This window comes from Spinacia oleracea, chromosome 5 (assembly GCF_020520425.1).
Source record: "Spinacia oleracea cultivar Varoflay chromosome 5, BTI_SOV_V1, whole genome shotgun sequence".
NCBI lineage: Eukaryota > Viridiplantae > Streptophyta > Magnoliopsida > Caryophyllales > Amaranthaceae > Spinacia > Spinacia oleracea.
In genome coordinates this window covers 74,156,445-74,177,559 of record NC_079491.1, presented here as the reverse complement: position 1 = coordinate 74,177,559, position 21,115 = coordinate 74,156,445, and the positions used below count along the sequence as shown (strand labels likewise).

At 36.5% G+C, this 21,115-nt stretch overlaps 1 protein-coding gene across 1 annotated transcript; it reads left to right on the top strand.

Annotated features, from left to right (window-relative positions):
• The first annotated feature begins 8,622 nt into the window (after positions 1-8,622).
• Positions 8,623-13,670, top strand: LOC110804572 (calmodulin-binding receptor kinase CaMRLK). The gene is made up of 2 exons (XM_022010179.2): positions 8,623-10,360; positions 12,849-13,670. Exons 1-2 carry the CDS (start codon positions 8,851-8,853, stop codon positions 13,490-13,492), a joined length of 2,154 nt encoding a protein of 717 aa, XP_021865871.2. The 5' UTR covers positions 8,623-8,850; the 3' UTR covers positions 13,493-13,670.
• The last annotated feature ends 7,445 nt before the right edge of the window (positions 13,671-21,115 follow it).

Sequence of the window (21,115 nt, the reverse complement as noted above, 5' to 3'; positions counted from 1 at the left end):
TGCTGCCCGGTTGGCTAGACAATATGAGCTGGCAGGGCATGGTAGAACACACTACATGTTTAATATGGGAGCCCCGACTGGGATTTATACATGGCTGACTACGAGGACATATGCTCGTATGTTTAGGGTTGCTCATTTGTGCTATCAGACTGCTGATATAACAACGATAACTAGAATCATAGCTGAAACGACGGTGCATGAGAGCATTAGGACATATGAAGCAGTTTTAGTTGGTTTTAACAATATGTACAATCTTGTTTGAACGTATCGTCCATGCAGTGTGTTAGGTTATCATACATGTAAAGCATATATATTTCATGCGGAAAAACCATAAAGCCAGGAATCCAAATAAATTTCCACATAACAATTAGCATAATGTAGGATGCATACATTTGTAGCGTGCCCTCCCTAGATGCTCCCGAACCGAACAAGAACAAGTTTAGGACTCCAAGTGTAGTCCCTCCGTAGATAGTCCACATCACGTTCGGATCCGCCTTAGATTTAATTAACTAGAATTCAACCTAAGGTTTTAAGTTATTCAAATATAATTTGTGGCAAATTATTATTTTAGTTTTAACCTTAAAACTTGTATGAATACTTGAATTGGTTGATTATAAATTGTGAATGCCATCACCTATTTATAGGGTTGGAATAATGGAATTAGAAGTCTACTAGGTTTCAATTAATCTAATCCTATTAGAATTAGACATTAATTAAAACTAATAAGTTAATGTTTAATTCAACAACTAACTCTAGTAGCTTTAGGAAATTAATCTTTAATCTAATCCTAATTTCTTAAGGATTCGATGCATGCACGAACTCAACGCACACACTCACGCACAGCTCACGAGGGGCGTTGGGCATGTCGCGCGCGCGCAGCAGGCTCGGCCCACAGCGCTGCACGCAGCCCATTGCTTGGGCGCGCCATCCTTGCCTTGCTCGCTGGGCTTGTCCTTGCGTGCTGCTTGGCTGGGCCTGCGTGCCTTGGCGGGCTGCTATGTTGCCTTGCGCGCATGGGCTTGTTAGGCGCAGGCCTAGCTTCGTGTTGGGCCTTGCGTCTAGCAAGCTCGTCCGATGTTTATTTCGTACGACGCGTTTCCGATTCCGGAATTCATTTCCGATTCGAACAATATTTAATATTTCCGATTCCGTAATTAATTTCCGTTTTGAACAAATATTTAATATTTCCGATTCCTGAAATATTTTCCGATTCCAATAATATTTCCGATTCCGACAATATTTCCGTTTCTGATAATATTTCCGATTCTGGCAATATTTTCATTTCCGATAATATTTTCCGATACGTACCATGTTTTCGTTTCCGGCAACATCTACGACTTGGATAATATTTACATTTCCGATACGATCCATATTTCCGGTTCCGGTAATATCATCGTTTCCGGAGTATTCATAATTTGCCTTTGACGATTTCAGCTCCCACTGGAACCGAGATCCGTCGATTCCAAACATCCATAAACGGAGTATTCAATTCACTTAAATACTTGATCCGTTCACGTACTATTTGTGTGACCTACGGGTTCAGTCAAGAGTAAGCTGTGGATTAATATTATTAATTCCACTTGAACTGAAGCGGCCTCTAGCTAGGCATACGGTTCACTTGATCTCACTGAATTATTAACTTGTATAATTAATTAACACTGAACCATATTTATTAGACTTAGCATTGAATGCATACTTGGACCAAGGGCATTATTTCCTTCAATCTCCCACTTGTCCTTAGGGACAAGTGTGCATTTCCTAATTCCTTTGTCGCTTGATGCTTGCTCATGAACATAAGGTAAGAGTTGTCATCCTTATTATGTCCAGAGGTATTTATCGTTTCAGAGTTCAACTGATCAAATAAACAGATAATCATAGCCTATGATTTATCTGAGCATGGCCATGCATTTTACAGTTTCTAGCTCTCTAAGTGGCCTTGTACAACTTTTAGCATCTCATCCCGATTTGTGGGAGGACAATCTGAATCTTGCGATCTTGAGATTAGACTTCGTTTGATAGGTGATTACCCGAGCGTTACCCGAACGGTGCGACAGTTGACAACGTCAAAGTAACCAGTTCTCAAACAAGTAATCTCAAATCACTCAGGTGTTGAGGATTAGTGTCTAATAATTTTAATGAAATTTACTTATGACAGATTTTCATCTCTTACAGTAAAGTTTCATAGGTCTGTCCGATACTAGTCTTCCCAAAGTAAGAATCTATGCAAATGATTGCGACATTGCCATGTCCACATAGTTCAAGAAACAGATCTACTAGTCATCTTGCATTCTAGTCGTCTAGCGTTTTCTATGCGTCCATCTTTATAGAAAACTCCGACCAGGGACCATTTTCAACTTTTGACATTCAAGTTCACTTGGTAGACATTTCTTAGTCACAGGACTGGTCCTGACAGTCTATCTTGAATATATCGTCAAATTGAAGGGACTCATCATTTAATAAACCATAAATTAAATGGAAAAAAAATAAATTCAATTCATTTATATGAATGGTTACCCAATAACGTTTTACAAAGTATTAAACTCTAAAACTATCAAACATTAAATAAGGACATCAAAGCCATTCTCCAACATGCTTGATTCCCAAAGTTGCAGTGTGCGAGTTGTGCTTCGCTTGCGGCAGAGGTTTAGTCAATGGATCTGAGATGTTGTCATCAGTTCCAATCTTGCTTATCTTGACGAACTCTCGTAGAAGATGAAATCTACAAAGTACATGCTTGACTCTATGGTGGTGTCTAGGCTCCTTTGCCTGTGCAATAGCTCCGTTATTAACACAATATAGAGCTATTGGTCCTTTAATAGAGGGGACTACACCAAGTTCTCCTATGAACTTCCTTAGCCAAATAGCTTCCTTTGCTGCTTCATGTGCAGCAATGTACTCCGCTTCAGTTGTAGAATCCGCAATGGTGCTTTGCTTAGCACTTTTCCAGCTTACTGCACCTCCGTTGAGGCAGAAGACACAGACTGTGATCTGAAATCATCTTTGTCGGTTTGGAAACTTGCGTCCGTATAGCCTTTAACAATTAATTCATCATCTCCACCATATAGGAAATCATCTTTGTGCCTTTTCAGGTACTTCAGAATATTTTTGGCAGCAGTCCAATGTGCCTCTCTTGGGTCTGACTGGTATTTGCTCGTAGCACTGAGTGCGTACGCAACATCCGGGCGTGTACATATCATAGCATACATTATTGAACCAATCAATGATGCATATGGAATCCCACTCATTCGTCTGCGCTCATCTAGTGTTTTTGGGCACTAAGTCTTGCTTAGAGTCATTCCATGAGACATGGGTAGGTAGCCTCGCTTGGAGTCTGCCATATTGAACCTTTCAAGCACCTTATTGATATAAGTGCTTTGGCTAAGTCCAATCATCTTTTTAGATCTAATTCTGTAAATCTTGATGCCCAGTATGTACTGTGCTTCTCCTAGATCCTTCATCGAAAAACATTTCCCAAGCCAAATCTTGACAGAGTTCAACATAGGAATGTCATTTCCGATAAGTAATATGTCATCGACATATAATACTAGAAAAGAAATTTTTCTCCCACTGACCTTCTTGTATACACAAGATTCGTCTTCGTTCTTGATGAAACCAAAGTCACTGACCGCTTCATCAAAACGTATATTCCAGCTCCTTGATGCTTGCTTCAATTCGTAGATTGATTTCTTAAGCTTGCATACCTTTTTAGCATTCTTTGGATCCTCAAAACCCTCAGGTTGTGTCATAGACACAGTTTCTGTTAAAACGTCGTTTAAGAAAGCGGTTTTGACATCCATCTGACATATTTCGTAATCGTAATATGCAGCGATTGCTAACATTATCCTAATAGACTTTAGCATTGCAACTGGTGAAAAGGTTTCATCGTAATCCACACCGTGAACTTGCCTGTAACCTTTTGCAACCAATCTAGCTTTGAAAACTTCTAGTTTCCCATCCTTGTCTTTTTTCATTTTGAAAACCCATTTGCTTCCTATGGCTGTGTAGCCATCTGGCAAATCGACCAAATCCCAAACTTGGTTTTCAGACATGGAGTCGAATTCAAATTGCATGGCTTCTTGCCATTGCTTGGAGCTAGGGCTCGTCATAGCTTGTTTGTAAGTCGCAGGTTCATCACTTTCAAGTAATAGAACTTCATAGCTCTCGTTCGTCAAAATACCTAAGTATCTTTCCGGTTGAGATCTATATCTCTTCGATCTACGCGGGGTTACATTTCTAGATGGTCCTTGATTCTCACCAGATACTTTTAAAGATCTCTGAGTTTCATCCTGAATGTCATCTTGAGCATTTTCTAGAGTTTGTTGTTCGACTCGAATTTCTTCGAGGTCTACTTTTCTCCCACTTGTCATTTTGGAAATGTGATTTCTTTCCAAAAAGATACCATCTCGAGCAACAAACACCTTGTTCTCAGATGTATTGTAGAAGTAATACCCCTTTATTTCCTTTGGATAGCCCACAAGGATACATTTGTCAGATTTTGGTTGAAGTTTGTCTGAAATTAATCGTTTGCGTATACTTCACAACCCCAAATCTTAAGAAAAGACATATTTGGAGGCTTTCCAAACCATAACTCATATGGAGTCTTTTCGACAGCTTTAGACGGAGCTCTATTTATTGTGAGTGCAGTTGTGTTTAGTGCATGTCCCCAAAATTCTATTGGAATTTCGGCCTGACCCATCATTGATCTAACCATGTCTAGCAAGGTTCTATTCCTCCGTTCGGACACACCGGTCCATTGAGGTGTTCGAGGAGGAGTCAATTCTGGTAGAATTTCACATTCTTTCAGATGGTCATCAAATTCATGGCTAAGATATTCACAGCCTCTATCAGACCGCAGTGCCTTAATCTTTATGCCTAATTGATTCTCTACTTCACTCTGAAATTCCTTGAATTTGTCAAAGGATTCAGACTTATGCTTCATTAGGTTGACATAACCATATCTACTAAAGTCATCACTGAAAGTGATAAAGTAGCTGAAACCACCTCTAGCATTTGTACTCATTGGTCCACATACATCTGTATGGATTAAACCCAATAGTTTAGTTGCTCTTTCTCCAACTTTAGAGAAAGGTTTCTTTGTCATTTTGCCAAGTAAACATGATTCGCACTTACCATAATCCTCTAAGTCAAATGGTTCTAGAATTCCTTCTTTTTAAGTCTTTATATGCGTTTTATGTTTATATGGCCTAATCGACAATGCCACAGATAGGTGAGATCTGAATCATTCTTTTTGGCCTTTTTGGTATTTATGTTATAAACTTGTTTGTCGTGATCTAATAAATAAAGTCCATTGACTAATCTAGCAGATCCATAAAACATCTCTTTAAAATAAAACGAGCAACTATTGTCTTTTATTAAAAAGGAAAATCCCTTAGCATCTAAGCAAGAAACAGAAATGATTTTTTTGGTAAGACTTGGAACATGGAAACACTCTTCCAGTTCCAAAACTAGCCCAGAGGGCAACGACAAATAATAAGTTCCTACAGCTAATGCAACAATTTGTGCTCCATTTCCCACTCGTAGGTTGACTTCACCCTTGCTTAACCTTCTACTTCTTCTCAGTCCCTGCGAATTGGAACATAAGTGTGAGCCACAACCTGTATCTAATACCCAAGAAGTTGAATTAGCAAGTATACGGTCTATAACGAAAATACCTGAAGATGGAACGACTGTTCCGTTCTTCTGATCTTCCTTAAGCCTCAAGCAATCTCTCTTACAATGCCCCTTCTTCTTGGGATTCCGGAAATATTTTCCGATTCCAATCATATTTCCGATTCCGACAATATTTCCGTTTCCGGCAATATTTCCGATTCCGGCAATATTTCCATTTCCGATAATATTTTCCGATACGTATCATGTTTCCGTTTCCGGAAACATTTACGACTTGGATAATATTTATATTTCCGATACGATCCATATTTCCGTTTCCGGCAATATCATCGTTTCCGAAGTATTCATAATTTGCCTTTGACGATTTCAGCTCCCACTGGAACCAAGATCCGTCGATTCCGAATATCCATAAATGGAGTATTTAATTCACTTAAATACTTGATCCGTTCACGTACTATTTGTGTGACCCTACGGGTTCAGTCAAGATTAATTAAGCTGTGGATTAATATTATTAATTCCACTTGAATTGAAGCGGCCTCTAGCTAGGCATACAGTTCACTTGATCTCACTGAATTATTAACTTGTATAATTAATTAATATTGAACCGTATTTATTAGACTTAGCATTGAATGCATACTTGGACCAAGGGCATTATTTCCTTCACAGTGATGGTGGTGAAGCTGGTGGTGCTTCCATAGATGATGATGCATGCTTTGTTTTATGTCTTGTTTTCGTATTGGTAGTTTTATTTCCTGTTTTCCTCATCCCTGTTGGTAGTTTTGTTTCCTGTGTTTCTGCATCCCTGTTTTAGTTATCTATTTGCAGCCAAGTTGAGCTATATATGCTGCCTCAATATTTTGTGGTTTTTGTGGTTTTCTATGTTACCCTAATAATATATAATTTTGTTTGTGTGTTATCTCTTAATTCATAATTTGTTCAATATATAGGATGTACTTCTTTGTTATCTTAGACGTTTGATAAGTGTCCTAACTTCTACATTTATATATTTGGTCACGTCAATATACATATTTGGTAATTTCACTCAGCTACTAGACTATTGAACTTCATGTTATGTCTTCGGTAATGTCCATAAATGCATTTGGTAATGGCATATTGAACTACCGTACTGGTTTTTTAATCATTATTGTGTGTTGGTAGTGGCCACAAATATTCATAGAGAGTACTATCTATAATCAGGATTTGTCACTCAAGTTTGTGTGTTGGGAGTGGTCGCAAAGTCTATTTTTGCGTAAGAAAATTTTTGTAGTCGCAAAATTCAGTCGCTAAAATAGGTTTTTCTGAGCTAAAATAAGTAACACACAGTTCATCAGAGGCAGAATTAAAAACTTTCCCCAAAGTATTATAGCCCATTTCAGATGGTTGTTGTCATAGGTCAGGTAGCATACAAGTTCAAGTCATCAAATTCATCTAAAATCCATGATGTATTTCATGTTTCACAACTCAAATTATTTCATAAAACCGTGCCTATCGCCACCCACACATTCCTAGGTGGTTACAAGGTCAAGACTTTGTTGCTGAATTAATTCTTGTGGCTATCCTAGACAAACGAGTTATGAAGTTTCAGAACCATGCTCAGATCCAGTTTTTAGTTCAATGGGAAGGTGCTGAAATCCATGATGCTACATGGGAGATAGTTACTGAATTCGAAGCCAAGTATCCTCATTTTATAGATCCTTAACCTTGTGGACAAGGTTTTTAAGGAGGGAGGATTGTTAAGGCTAGCTTATTAGTTGATTAATAAAAGAAAGTTCAAACATGTTGACTCTCGATTAGTTGCCAACATGGCGCCAAATTCTGTGTAACAGAATTCTGTTGTAAACCCAGCTTAATGAACAAGCTAGAATTAGTAGACTTGTATTATAAATATGATCATTGATCATTTGGATAATCCAATTAACAATATATATTACTAATCTTCTTACTCCCATTGTCTCTACAATTCTCTGTCCAGATCTCTCTTTCTTCTTCTCTTAAATCATTTCACCTTCAATTCTTCATACTCGATCTTCGCCATTGAAGATCAACTGCGGTGAGCTTAGCACCCCGCAACATATGTAAGTGTGGGGAATTCGGAAACTGTCATACATATAGTCACGTGAGTAGTTGCCTCACATAATAATTTCTTCAATTTCTTTGTTTTTAGGTGGTAAAAAAGAACTTCTTTATTTGCTTTTTAGGTGGTAATACAATTTTTTTTAAGGGTTTTTTTATTATTTAGGTGGTAGAAAACAATTTGTCCAATAAATTATTGTTCCTTATTTTTCTATTAGTTTTTTTAAAAAAAAGTTCATATACTTTACCAACTTATATTACCATCTTAAATATTTTCTCAGTAAAAACACGAAATAAAATACCATTATTCTTTTAATCATTTGACGAATTGAAAAATAAAAAGTTAACATTGAAACATACTCCATCCGTCCCAAATTAGTCGTTACACTTACCTTTGCACAAAGTTTTAGATGATAAGTGGTTTTTTAGTTATAAATTGTTATTTTATTGAAAAAGTAGATGTGATATGAATTAGTGGTGTATTTTTTTAATTGAATGAGAGAGGGTGTGAGGGCAAAAAGATAGTGGGAAGAGATAAACAATATAATGATATAGGTTAATTTCTAATTTAGAAGTGTAACAATTAATTTGGGGCGGACGAAGAAAAAAAGGGTAACAATTAATCTGAACCGGAGAGTAACAAAAATCGTGTATGACACATGTCAATTCTAATTTGCTTCATTAATAGGCTCACTGTTCGACTTCGGTCGTATGAACTACTGTACTGAAATCGTTCCGCCTACACCTAAAGGTATCTCATTCAAAAATTTGGGCCCAAAATGCCCAATGTGAGATATCAAAAGTTTCATAATGCAAACATGATTTGTGCTTTGGTGGCTTTGTCCAAGCCCAAAATAAAAGTTCTAAAACTAATCCCCACATCTAACCAGAAAAATAGGAATCACCTTGTTCCCACTTCCTTCCCACCAAAAACAACCAAAAAAAATTGAACCAAACCACTTTGAAGTTTCAACTTTCAATATTATACTTCTTCTTTCTTTGACATAAAAAATAAAAAATAAAAAATAAAAAGAAAAATCAAAACCTAACACACTATAGTCACTACCTCTACTCACTCCTCCAAAATAGTCTAATATCCCATTTAACACATTCCTTCTCCTTTCTTTCTCACTATCCAAAAAAGCATCAATGGAATGTTACTCTTACTCCCCTACCCTCCTCATTCTCTTCTTCCTCCTTATCCTACCCGAGTCGGGTTTTGCGGGTCGGGTATTTTTGAACACTTCCATAACAAGAGTTCACTCAACATGCACCACCCTTACCCCCACTACCAACGCCACCGCCACCGCTGACTTTCAGCTAGTTCTCAAGGCTTTCCGCTCAGTGACAGGGTTCAACTCTACCTTATTCCTCCACCACTACAACAAACAAACCACCACCACCATAACAGACACCTGCTCTCCTCCCATAACGGAACTCAACCTCTCATTCCACAACCTAAGTGGCACCATTTCTTGGAACTTCCTAAAAAACCTTTCCCATTTACATTCCCTAGATCTCTCTCATAATTACCTAAAAGGGTCTGTTCCTAGTTGGCTTTGGTCCCTCAATTCTCTCCTTAAAGTCAACCTCTCCACCAACCAGTTCGGGGGTAGTATTGTAATACCCCATTCGTCGCAATTTTCAGGAATTCAAAGTATCAATCTCTCACACAATCGGTTCACCAAATTGGTTAATTTTTCTGGGTTTTCAAATTTGACATCTTTTGATGTCTCTCAAAACGATTTGAGGGTTCTGCAGTCTGGGTTTTTGCAGAATTCTTCGAAATTGGAGTTCTTAAATATTGCAAACTGCAATCTTTCTGGAAATTTGTCATCGCCCATCAAAAGCCTGAGAAACTTGAAATTCCTTGATGTTTCGAGTAACAATTTGACGGATAAATTTCCTAATGATTTTCCGCCATTGGAGAAACTCGAGTTTCTCAATATTTCGTCGAACAAATTTATGGGAAACTTTTCAAAAGATAGTAGATATTACCACAAATTTGGTAAATCTGCATTTTTAAGAGCTGGGAATTTCAGTTTTTCCAATGTTTTAGTCACAAATTCGAAGATCCCGCATCATAAAATTGCGAGGAGAGAGTTACCCAAGGAAGAGAAAAAACAGAGGAAAGACAGAGCACACAAATCGAGAAAAGTGGGACATAAGTTCATCATAGGTGTATCGTTTGGTTCATTAATGATTGTCGTTCTGGGCTGTGGTTGTCTGTACCTCATCCTGAGGAGAAGAAAGGTGGGGAGGAGTAAGAAAAAGTGGGTGATTTCAAAACCAGTTCAAAGTCCTTTCAAGATGGATAAATCAGGGCCGTACAATTTCGAAACGGAATCAGGATCATCATGGATGGTGGAGATTAAAGAGCCTAGCTCTGCTCCTGTTGTGATGTTTGAGAAGCCGTTGATGAATTTGAGTTTCAAGGACTTGATTGGTGCCACGTGTCACTTTGGAAGGGAGTCCCAGCTGGGAGAAGGAAGATGTGGGCCCCTCTACAGAGCTGTACTGCCAGGTGAGCTCCATGTGGCAATTAAGGTGTTGGAAAATGCTAGGGGGGTTGACCATGGTGAAGCTATTGCTATATTTGAAGATTTGTCAAAGCTTAAGCATCCTAACTTGTTGCCTATTTCTGGATACTGCATTGCAGGTCAGTTAAAATTTTCTGTTTTTGCTACTTACTATATTTATGCATATCTTTATAATAAAAAACAAAATAAAAATATTTATGCATATCTCTTGATACCCCATAACCCGTAAAGTAAAACATACTATAAACTTGTATGCAACGCGCGTGTCCAGGTGACTCCTTATACGGTTAAGTACATGAATAACATGAATTTTAATGGATTTGAAGTGACTATGCATCCAATGGGTAAAAAGATTGTCGTTGACGGGGTTTATGATTTTGTTGTTTAGGGGTGAGTTTGAACTTTCAAAAGTTTGGAAGTACGTACTGTAGTAGCATACTGATGGCATACATTAAATGTGGTCACGGAGAAATACTGTGGCTGCCTGGTGCCGGATGCGTAGGTCTGTTGTCTTACTATATGAGATTTATTGCATGGTTTCATAAATCACGTTACTTAAGGATAAGTAAAACATGCAGTGCCATCATTACACTTTGGAATTTGTGTTTGAATTTTATTTGGGGTATCTCTTTCTCATTAACATTTTTTGTACATAATTATTCAAAAGCCTACCTGTGACTCTCTGGGAGTTTTCTGATGCCTATAATTGCAATGCGCGCTAGATGATTCATGTGTAATAAGTTTTGTAAGAAAACGATGATACCTTAACGTAAGGCAGATTTATAATAATTTAAAAAATTAAAATTAAAATGAGACTTTTTGGGTGGGTGACATGATGGGTAAAAAACTGAGTACATTTGCAGAATATAGACTTCACAAGGTGGAAGATTTATGAGTTACGAGTTTTTGACGAGGTTGTGTTGAGAGATCGATTAGTTCATATCTTAGACTTCATTTTTACTTGGACTTCATTTGGTTTGGAACTTTGGAAGCAAAATTAATTACTTTTAGTTTTTCTATATACGGTGGGTAGGTCATGGGTGTATCATGTTCATTCTCATATCAATGACTAACAAGGGAATTAGTCGATTCTTTACAATTTTTTTTTTTTTTTTTTTTATTCTTGGTGATTAGTCTGATGACTAAAATTTCTACGGTCATGAATAAGAAAATGACAATTTTTTTAACCTTTTTGGGGTTTATATTATGACTAGTATGTGCTACAAGAGCAGTATAAATTACAAATATGGAAAAGGGATTCGAATCTGTGACATATTCCCTCCATCCCTAAAAGATTTCCCCGTTTGTTTTTTCATGGCTCTAAGACACGGATTTGAAATGTAAATTTCTATAGTTGATAATCCGAAAATATATTGAAACGAAACTAACAAGATCTCACATGAGTATATTATTTCTTATACATTAATGAGAATTAATGACCAAAGTTTTTAAGTTTAACCCAAAAAGTTACAATGGGATACTCCGTAATATTTTGGAGACGGGACTGAGGGAGTATCAAACACATGCTTTCAACCTTTGCCACTATTATTCTCCGTAGTCCTTTTTTTTAAAAAAAAGACCGGTTTACTTCTCAAGACTCAATGTGTTTCAGCGCCGAGGAAACATAGCCTCAAGAGTCAAGAGTCAAGCCTCAGACTTGTGACAGTCATAGAAGTGTTATCTCTCGTCTTGTCTATAGATTGATATATGCAATGGCTACAAACCAAAATTAATTAAGTTCTATCGTTATCTTTCTTTTTCTTTTTGACGGGTTTATAGTCATCTTTCTATTTAAATTTAGTAGTTAAAAAAAGTACTACCAATATGATATTAACAAGAGAAGCAGTTTCATTCTAGTTCAAAGATGTCAATTTCACTACTATTTAGAGTTCTATAAATGTTTACAAGGGACCTTTAGTGGTACTACAAAATATCTCAAAATGGCTACCTTTTGTGGTACTCATTTTTCTCATTTTAATATTTTTAAATTGTGGCTCTATTCTTCCCCAATAGGAGTATACAGATATACTAGCACAACTTGACAACTGTTGCTAAGTTGTTTTTTTTTTTTGACATCGTCTAGCTAATCGTTGCAAAGTTAATGTGTACCATCAAATCAAACAATTAATGTCATCAAATAGATTCGTGTTAGAGTCATTTCAATGTATATATTTACATGTAATATTATATTTTTGTTAAGATATGACTAAATGTATTAAATATCAACCATGAAAAAACAAACAGAAATTTTATTTAGGAACGGAGGAAGTACGTACTAAAAATGTCGTAAATATTTGAGAGTATTTATGTAATCTTTAATAAAAAAAAAAATGGTAGATAAGAATCTAAGATGGTTGGGAAGGCAGACCACTCCTTCAAAATTAAATATGAAAATGGCCTTGTATGTTGATTGAGTGAACTTGACTACACTACATTAAATATTTGCTACCCAATATAGTACCAAGTTTACCAACACCAAGCCCTTACAATTTAACTACAATTCAATGTTTTTCAGCTCAATCAATGCATTTTTTTTTCTTCTTTTAGCAACTTATAATTGTCAGCTCATCAATGCTTTTTTTTTTTTTTTTTCAATAAATCTGCCAGGGAAGGAGAAGCTAGTATTGTACGAGTTCATGTCAAATGGTGACTTGCATTCCTGGCTACATGAGCTCCCACCCGGTAGACCTAATGTAGATGACTGGAGTACCGATACGTGGGATTGTCAAATTGACCCCGAAGCCACTCCCGATAATAGTAATATTAATAACATGGCATCACCGGAGAAATTAAATTGGCTCACACGCCATAGGATTGCGCTTGGGGTGGCGCGTGGACTTGCTTACCTTCATCACGCGGGATCGAAGCCGGTTGTCCACGGCCACCTCGTGCCCTCGAATATTCTCCTCACTGATGACCTAGAGCCTCGGGTCGCAGATTACAACATGCACCTAATAGAAAATGTTGGGTCCACCGAGGATGATGTGTATGGATTTGGGCTAATTGTTATCGAGCTTATGACTGGTCAGACCATCGATTCAGATACATTAAATAGAGTCAGAAGAGCAATTAGGGATGGCAAAGGATCGAGATTGCTTGATAAAAGACTCAAACTCGACGACAACGACGACTTGGCCAAGGGTGCGGTTGAATGCCTTCGAGTTGGTTATTTGTCCACGGCAGAGAATACTAGTAAAAGACCTACAATGCAACAAGTTGTGGGTTTACTCAAGGATATACACCCAAGTTAGCTCATTCCATTTAATTTGTTTGTAACTCACGTAATACAAAAGGAGCGTGATTATGCGTACAAAATCTAGGGGAATAGATCTTTTGTTTACAGTCCCTAAAGAGATTTACTCTTTTACCCCCACTTATTCTTAAAACAAGGCGTACTTTCTTCAAGTGACTTTTGAACGCGCCCCAATACCCCGTTTGCCGCGCACTACCGCCCCAATATATTTTTTTTATGGGTTTTAATTTTTTATATTGATTTTTTAAAAGATTTATGGTATGTATAGACAAATCAAGGAAAATGTAAATACGAAGTATAATATTAAAAAATATATGAAAAGGAAATGCGGACAAAAAGAAGTGGGGGCAAGGTATTAAGGAGGGAATCCCACTAATTATTTGGCTCTTTCTAAATTGTAGAGAAAAGAATTTTCAATGATTAATCCCTTTTCTCATTTAGTGCCAATTTAAAATTAGCGTCTTTTTGGCTTTTTGTCTTTGCTTAGTTTCCTTTTGTTTCTTTTTAGCTTGATTTATTCATAGAATCACATTAGGCATTCTAAATGAAAAAGCTCCAAATTTGATTGATTGGAAGCGATAGGACTCTCGCCAAATTAATTGATTTTTCAATAAAATCTTCTTTAGAAATGATCCCATAGAAATGTGATAACAAAATAGTTTCAAATTCTTTTTTTACTCTTTGTAGAGTTTTGGGTATAATCCCATTGTTAGATGTTAATAAAAATTGACTTTCATGATTCCGTTGTTCTTCACGACTAATCTACTGATCCCTCTCTCTGAATTGATGTTGATACTCCGTCGTATAAATTTTATGGAGTATAAGTAATGTAACAACTTTAGACAAATGAAATACAATATCTTATTTAATGATGACTATGCGTCAATTCTAGTCTTTTAAAGAAGTCTATTGGTAACATAAGTTGTTAGATTTGGTGACCAAAAGAAAATATATCAATATGAAAGAAGAATAGGCTTAGTTTAATAGTTAAAACCCCCTAATAATGACTATGATACAATACAAATTATGAGTGGACGTGTTTAAAAAGAAAAAATTGACTCAGAACTCGTATGTTATCATATTAAAGTTAACTTAACAATCATACCATGCTCAAATATTTGCTCGACGGGTAGAAAATGAATAAAATATCATACAATAAGACAATTTACTACTCCTAGAGTTATACAGTTTTTTATAATAATTTGTATAACGTATAGCGATTTGATAAAAAAAAAAAAGAATCACATTATAAATACAACATATTCTAGTTGAAATCATCAACTAAATGAATCATCTTATCCAAATGGAGTAAGAATTACTTTTTTCTATAATTGTTTTTCACTTTTCTTTTTCTTTTTCTTTAGATGGAATGTTAAATCTGAAACTTTAGGTTTCTTTGTGTTCAAAAGAAGACCACTTTAGATCAAATGTCTATTGTTACAGTTCTAACTTAACTTCGAAGAGCATATTGTGGTTAGGGACCGTTTGGATTTTTACTTTATGGTCTTTTACCAAAATTGGGATGCCAGTTTAGTATGTCACCCAACCTCTATTGCTATATTGGCTCCATGCTTTTGGTTTAGAATTTGCTGACTAAAAATCCAACTAATAACTTTGTTCATATGTCATTTGTCCCATGGATTTCTGATTATGTTGACCCTATTTACTCAATATAACGAAAAAACATATACACGTATCTGTGTTAGAAGATATAATCCTCGACGCATTTGTGTTATGTCACACGCGTATTTTCAATTGATATTTTGCTTCATGATATAAGCCACTTTTTAAATTGAGATACTACAACACGAGCAAATGTAACGCATCGATCTCTAATTTAAATATTCCCTTCGTATTTATTTAAGGAATATATTTGCCTTTTCCGGCCGTATTTATTTAAGAGATACATTTTTCATTTTTAGTAACTTATCAACTCCACCATCTAATTAAATAATACATCTAATTTACCCTATAACCCACCATCCTATTGAACAAATAATTTCAAAAACCCACCCCAACTCCCACCTCCCAAAATGACATGGTCCCTACTTGTTTACTTATTAAAATATCCACCCAATCCCACTTGCTTTATTATTTTATTTCATTCAATTCTTCTTCTTAATACACGTGCCCCGCCATGTGTATCTCTTAAATAAATACGGAGGGAGTAATTACGCAGCGAAATTATCCTAATTCGGCCAGGACATTACTAGTGTAACCCCCTTTTAGGAATTACAAGACCATTGTCCTCATAATACTTTTATTTTATAAAACTAAAAAAACTATCTTTTACTCCCTCCGTATTTATTTAAGGGATACACTTGTCAGGCATGGGTATTAAGAAGAAAAATTGAATGAAATAAAATAATAATAGTAGATATTTTAATAGTGGGGTTGGGGTAGATATTTTAATAGTTAAAACAGGTGAGGACCATGTCATTTTAGAGGGATGGAGGGTGGGGTGGAGTTCTAAAATTATTTGTTTAATAGGGTGGTGGGACATATGATATATTAGATAGATTATTTAATTAGATAGTGGGGTTAATAAATTACTAAAAATAGCAAGTGTATCTCTTAAATAAATACGGCCGAAAAAGGCAAGTTTATCCCTTAAATAAATACGGAGGGAGTATATTATCATATAAAATTGTCTTACATAACTTAGTAGAAAAGTCTTTTTGAACTTAATATAAATTAAGCTCAAATTAGGTGAATCCTATCAAGGTGGAATCCTCGCTATTACTCGTGTCCGTGTTCCTGGCCGGCACCTAAAACATAAAACAAAATGGTGAGCCGAATAATCAGTAACGTAAAATCATTTCAACTCATTTAAGTTGCTAAAACAGGGAGAATAAGAATATCATAAAACATTTAATAAAACATAATATTAGTTCATTCATAACTTTTTTTAACATGCTATTCGTTGGCAAGTATGAACTGGTGGAACGTCTTCCACGATGGGCCAGTGCCCATAAGAGCCTATGCTCAACTGTGGGCCAATGCCTCTGGGTGCATGCATGACCAAAACTGTAACCTGGGAAATTATGTAACACCCTAATAATTCCTTGTTTTTTATAAAATATTTTCCAACTTAAAACAAAGGAATTACCAAGATATTACCGCCACCGTGATAACGGCTAAGGCTATTTACCAGAATTACGCAACGGAAATAAGTAACTTTCAAAACGTATTAAATAGTTAATGATTGTTAAAACAAATTGGAGCCATCAAGGCCCAAACCAAAGTAATAAACCGTTTCAAAAATAGTAATAGTAGTAACGATAGTCGTGACTATAAAATTAAATAGAGTTTATAACGCGAAAGAAGAAGTAGTCACTCATCACTACTCCCATGATAACTTCTCTCGCAAGTTACCTCTACCAACCTGCTTATTGAAAACTACTCCCCAACAATGCAAGTGCACTGATGGATCATCATAGGGTCATTAAGGCGAAGGCCATGACCGAAAGACATGAAGCACGAAGTCAGCAAAAGCTGAGTATGAACAAGCTAGAATAACTCTTAGTCTAACATGCTTCACTCAACAATAAAGACAATCCACATGCAAAAGCCATTCAAGTAAATCAATTAATCATGAAGACCAACTCAAGACTTCACAAGACTCTTAACTCGTTGGTTAATAAGAATTTAGCTTCGAAAGGGTAAAATAACAAAGACCCACCGTGGAAATTGATGAGTGACATTTATGTCGCTCATAGGGTAGTGATTAGGCAATTATTTGAGTCGGTTTTATTCTATTTTTAGCATTTTTAGACTTTATTTTCCTTAATTTCTTATTTTCAGTATGTATAACTATGTTTAGTTTAATTAGCAATTTTTATTAGTTTTTAGGTCTTATTTTCTTAATTTATTTATTTTTCTTTGTTTCAATAATTTTATATAGTTTAGTTATTTTAGTTTTTCGTTATTAATTTTCTATTTCTATTTTATTCTTTCTATTATTATTATTATTATTATTATTATTATTATTATTATTATTATTATTATTAGATTTTATTATTTTTATCTTTGTTTATATATATATGTATGTATATTTTCCGATTCTCCCCTTGTCTTTATTTATTTTGTGTAGGTGCACGTGTGTAGGTTTCGGAATAGGAACTTCAAGGGCCGAATTAATAGTACAACAAGGCCAACTCTTATCCTACACCACTCCTACAGTCTATCCTACACCACTCCTACAGTCTATCCTACACCACTCCATCTTCTCTGACCAACTGCACACGAACAAGCAACATTGAGCTCAAACAACAGATACTCTCGTCATTGCTATTCGACATATTGTCGTTGCACGAGCAAATACTGTCATTGTGCGGCTTTATACTGTCAAAGACAAGAACGCATCCACGCTACAGCCGCAGCCGGCAACCAACGCTGCACCACCAACACCATCAACACCGCAACAACCTTGCCTCACAAACCAGACTGCAGCCCCTGCATCAACCGCAACAACCTCCTTCAACCGCAACAACCTCCTTCACCTCGTCACCGTCTACACCAAAATCATTCCACAACCAAACAACACCAGCTACGCAACAAAACACACAAAATCACACCAGAAAAACAGAGCAAAAACACAGGAATTGAGTTCGACCGAACCCGTAACGGAGTTCGACCGAACTGAAAATTTAGAGTTTCTGATTGTATGAGGTTCGGTCGAACCTGAATGAAGTTCGCCCAAACCACAACTGAGTTCGACAGGACCTCCTATCATTTCGTCCGAACATTTGGGCGGTCGAGTTCTTGTACAGAATTAATGAAGGTCACGTGCTTGCCTTGGTGGTTCATTGTTGGTGGCCTCGATTTTCCGCCGTACAACTCCGTTTGAAGGCTGCGATTTGATTGAAGAGTGAAGGGTTGTGATTGGTTATTCTTCGAATTGGGGTCGTGTGATTGGAAATCGGAAACCTATGATTGAATTCAGATGTGGCTGGTGATTGAAGATGAGCGAAGACGAAGGATGAAGGTCGTTGATGATGAAGATTGATAATTGGTGATTGATGAAAGGAGCAGCGATGAGGGGCTGACTGATTTCAAAGGGAAGAGGGAAGGAAAGGACGAAAAGAAGGGGGAACGGGTCTGAGATGTTCGGGATTTTTGGGAGTTTTATTTTTGTTTTTCATTTTCATTTTCATTTTTGTTTTTGTTTTTTTGTTTTTTATTTTCTTTTCTTTATTTTATTTTTCATTAATTTGATTTTCCTTTAAACTTAGTTTTAGATTTATCTTTTCGTTTTCTTTTTCTTTTTCCTTTTTCTCCTTTTATTCTTTTAATTCTTTTTAAATTTTATTTCTCTTTTTATTTTCCCATTTTATTTTCTTATTAGGATGAGTAGTATAAATAGAATTGAGGGGCAGAATTTTATTAGGATGTAAATTGTAACACCCTAATAATTCCTTGCTTTTTATAAAACATTTTCCAACTTAAAACACAGGAATTACCAAGATATTACCGCCACCGTGATAACGGCTAAGACTATTTAACAGAATTATTCAGCGGAATTAACTAACTTTCAAACATATTAAATAAATAGTTAATGGTCATTAACACAAGTTGGAACCGTTGAGGCCCAAACTAAAACAAACCGTTTGAAATCCATTAACTGAAATAGTAATATTAGTCATGACTATAAATAAAAATAGAGTTTATAAATTACGGAAGCATAAAACTCTCAACTCGAATCCCATGATAACTTCTCCCGCAAGTTATCTCTACAAACCTGCTTTATTGAAATCTACTCCCCAACAACGCAAATGCAATTGATGGATCGTCATAAGGTCATTAAGGCGAAGGCCATGACCTGAAGACATGAAGCATGAAGTCAGCAAAAGTTGAGTACGGACAAGCTAGAATAACATTCTATCCTAACATGCTTCACTCGACAAAATAGATAATCCACACGCAAAAGCCATAAAATAAACAAGTAAACATGGAGACAAGACTCGACACGAGACACGACTCTTGACTCACAGTTTAATAAAAAGTAGCTTCGAACGGGTAAAGTAAGGTATCCTCAAAAGGAAAGAAAAGGGTGATGGGAGCCAACCATACACCAAAATAAGTCGGGCTACTACCGACATTCGGGCCATACCGACAGGAATTCCAATGCACAACGGCATAAAAGAGAATGAAACAACGTCTTGTATCATTCTAGGAGTACAAGTTTTCCGGCAAGACTCCCCCAATTGTTCATACTCAAGGTATATACGTTCCAAGAGTTTTGAAGCTCTCCGGGTTACACTTTACGTTAATTAGTATATTATGTTCAAGGCGACTCAAGACACAACATACAAACAATTGAACAATTAAACAATTCAACAATGACTCTTTAATATTTTACTTCTTTAGGACTTGTGATCAAACAAGAATCAAGTGAAATTACTCCCATTGTTCCTTCTCAAAAACACTGTTTGAGATAACCCGACATTGCCTATTAACAAGCGGGGTGTGCCCTTAGCACGAATTGTCCTTAATTCAATTCACATAGACTCTCTAACATATTCTACCCCTTTGGTAGAATATATATTGCTCACTGGCAATATTCGACTGGCTCAATAATTATGCTAGACATCCTGTACTATAGCATAATAATAATAACAACTTGCATGTGCACTACTCATACATGCAAACCAACTTGAACAACATGCTTGACATAATTCAACGATTATAAAAGTCCATAACATGATAGTTCAATAGAATCTATAAAGCATAATTCAATTCATAACATGCTCGTTTACATAGATTCAACAATAATAATAACATGCTTGTTATTGGAAAGGCAAAGCAAAGATAGTTTAAGGTACTAATTTTTTTTTCTCTCCCTTCTCTCTAGAAATGGAAGCCTAGGTGTACGTTAAGGTTTCTGCTAACGTGCGCCACTCACCATGACAAGGAAGAAGAAGACGCAGAGAAATGAGATTAGAGAGGTGAATGAGGAGGCTTCATCTATACTTCTCTCTGAAGTTATGAGGCCAAAAAACCAAAATCAAATGCGTAATATGATACCCAGTTCATCGATGGAAAAACCAACATATCTCATGAGGAGTAAGGCGGTGCCGCCTCACCCAAGCAACGGACCTCCGTCACCGGAGTTGATGGAGGTTATCCAGGCCTATCATGATGCAGTTACTCGACCATTGCCTAACCCAGCTTTGGAGGAACTCAAAACTCCAACTTTTGAGGAGAAAGCACAGACACCGCAATTTGTACAAAATGAGGGCTTATTAAGCTCTAAGATGACTGAACTTATGCGCAGTGTCAATGGTGTGTTGGAGATGATGAGATCTGGGCGGGGTGTAAAGGAGAATGTTGTACCTGGGAATACAATTGAAACAGAGCAAGTGCACTTGCAAGGAGTAAAGCAGGTGGGGGAGAATGCTACGGCTCGACAACTTAATAGGACCCAAGAAACTCCATGGCTGAACCTCTTTCAAGGTACTCAAATGACGGGGAAAGGTACATCTCTCTCATTTATTGCTCCTACAGTATCAGATGGTTGTCCCGTTGCTATGTTAGACATTGTTGATGTGAGGAAAATGGCTGCAATATGGGATGCTGCTTTAATCATGTATGTAGTAGGGGATAAACCAACTATTGGGGC

Excerpts from the sequence above, each read along its gene's own strand:
- LOC110804572 (XM_022010179.2), top strand. The coding sequence starts at position 8,851 with ATGGAATGTTACTCTTACTCCCCTACCCTCCTCATTCTCTTCTTCCTC. Across the intron at positions 10,361-12,848 it reads TTCTGGATACTGCATTGCAG|GGAAGGAGAAGCTAGTATTG; the intron begins GTCAGTTAAAAT and ends TAAATCTGCCAG.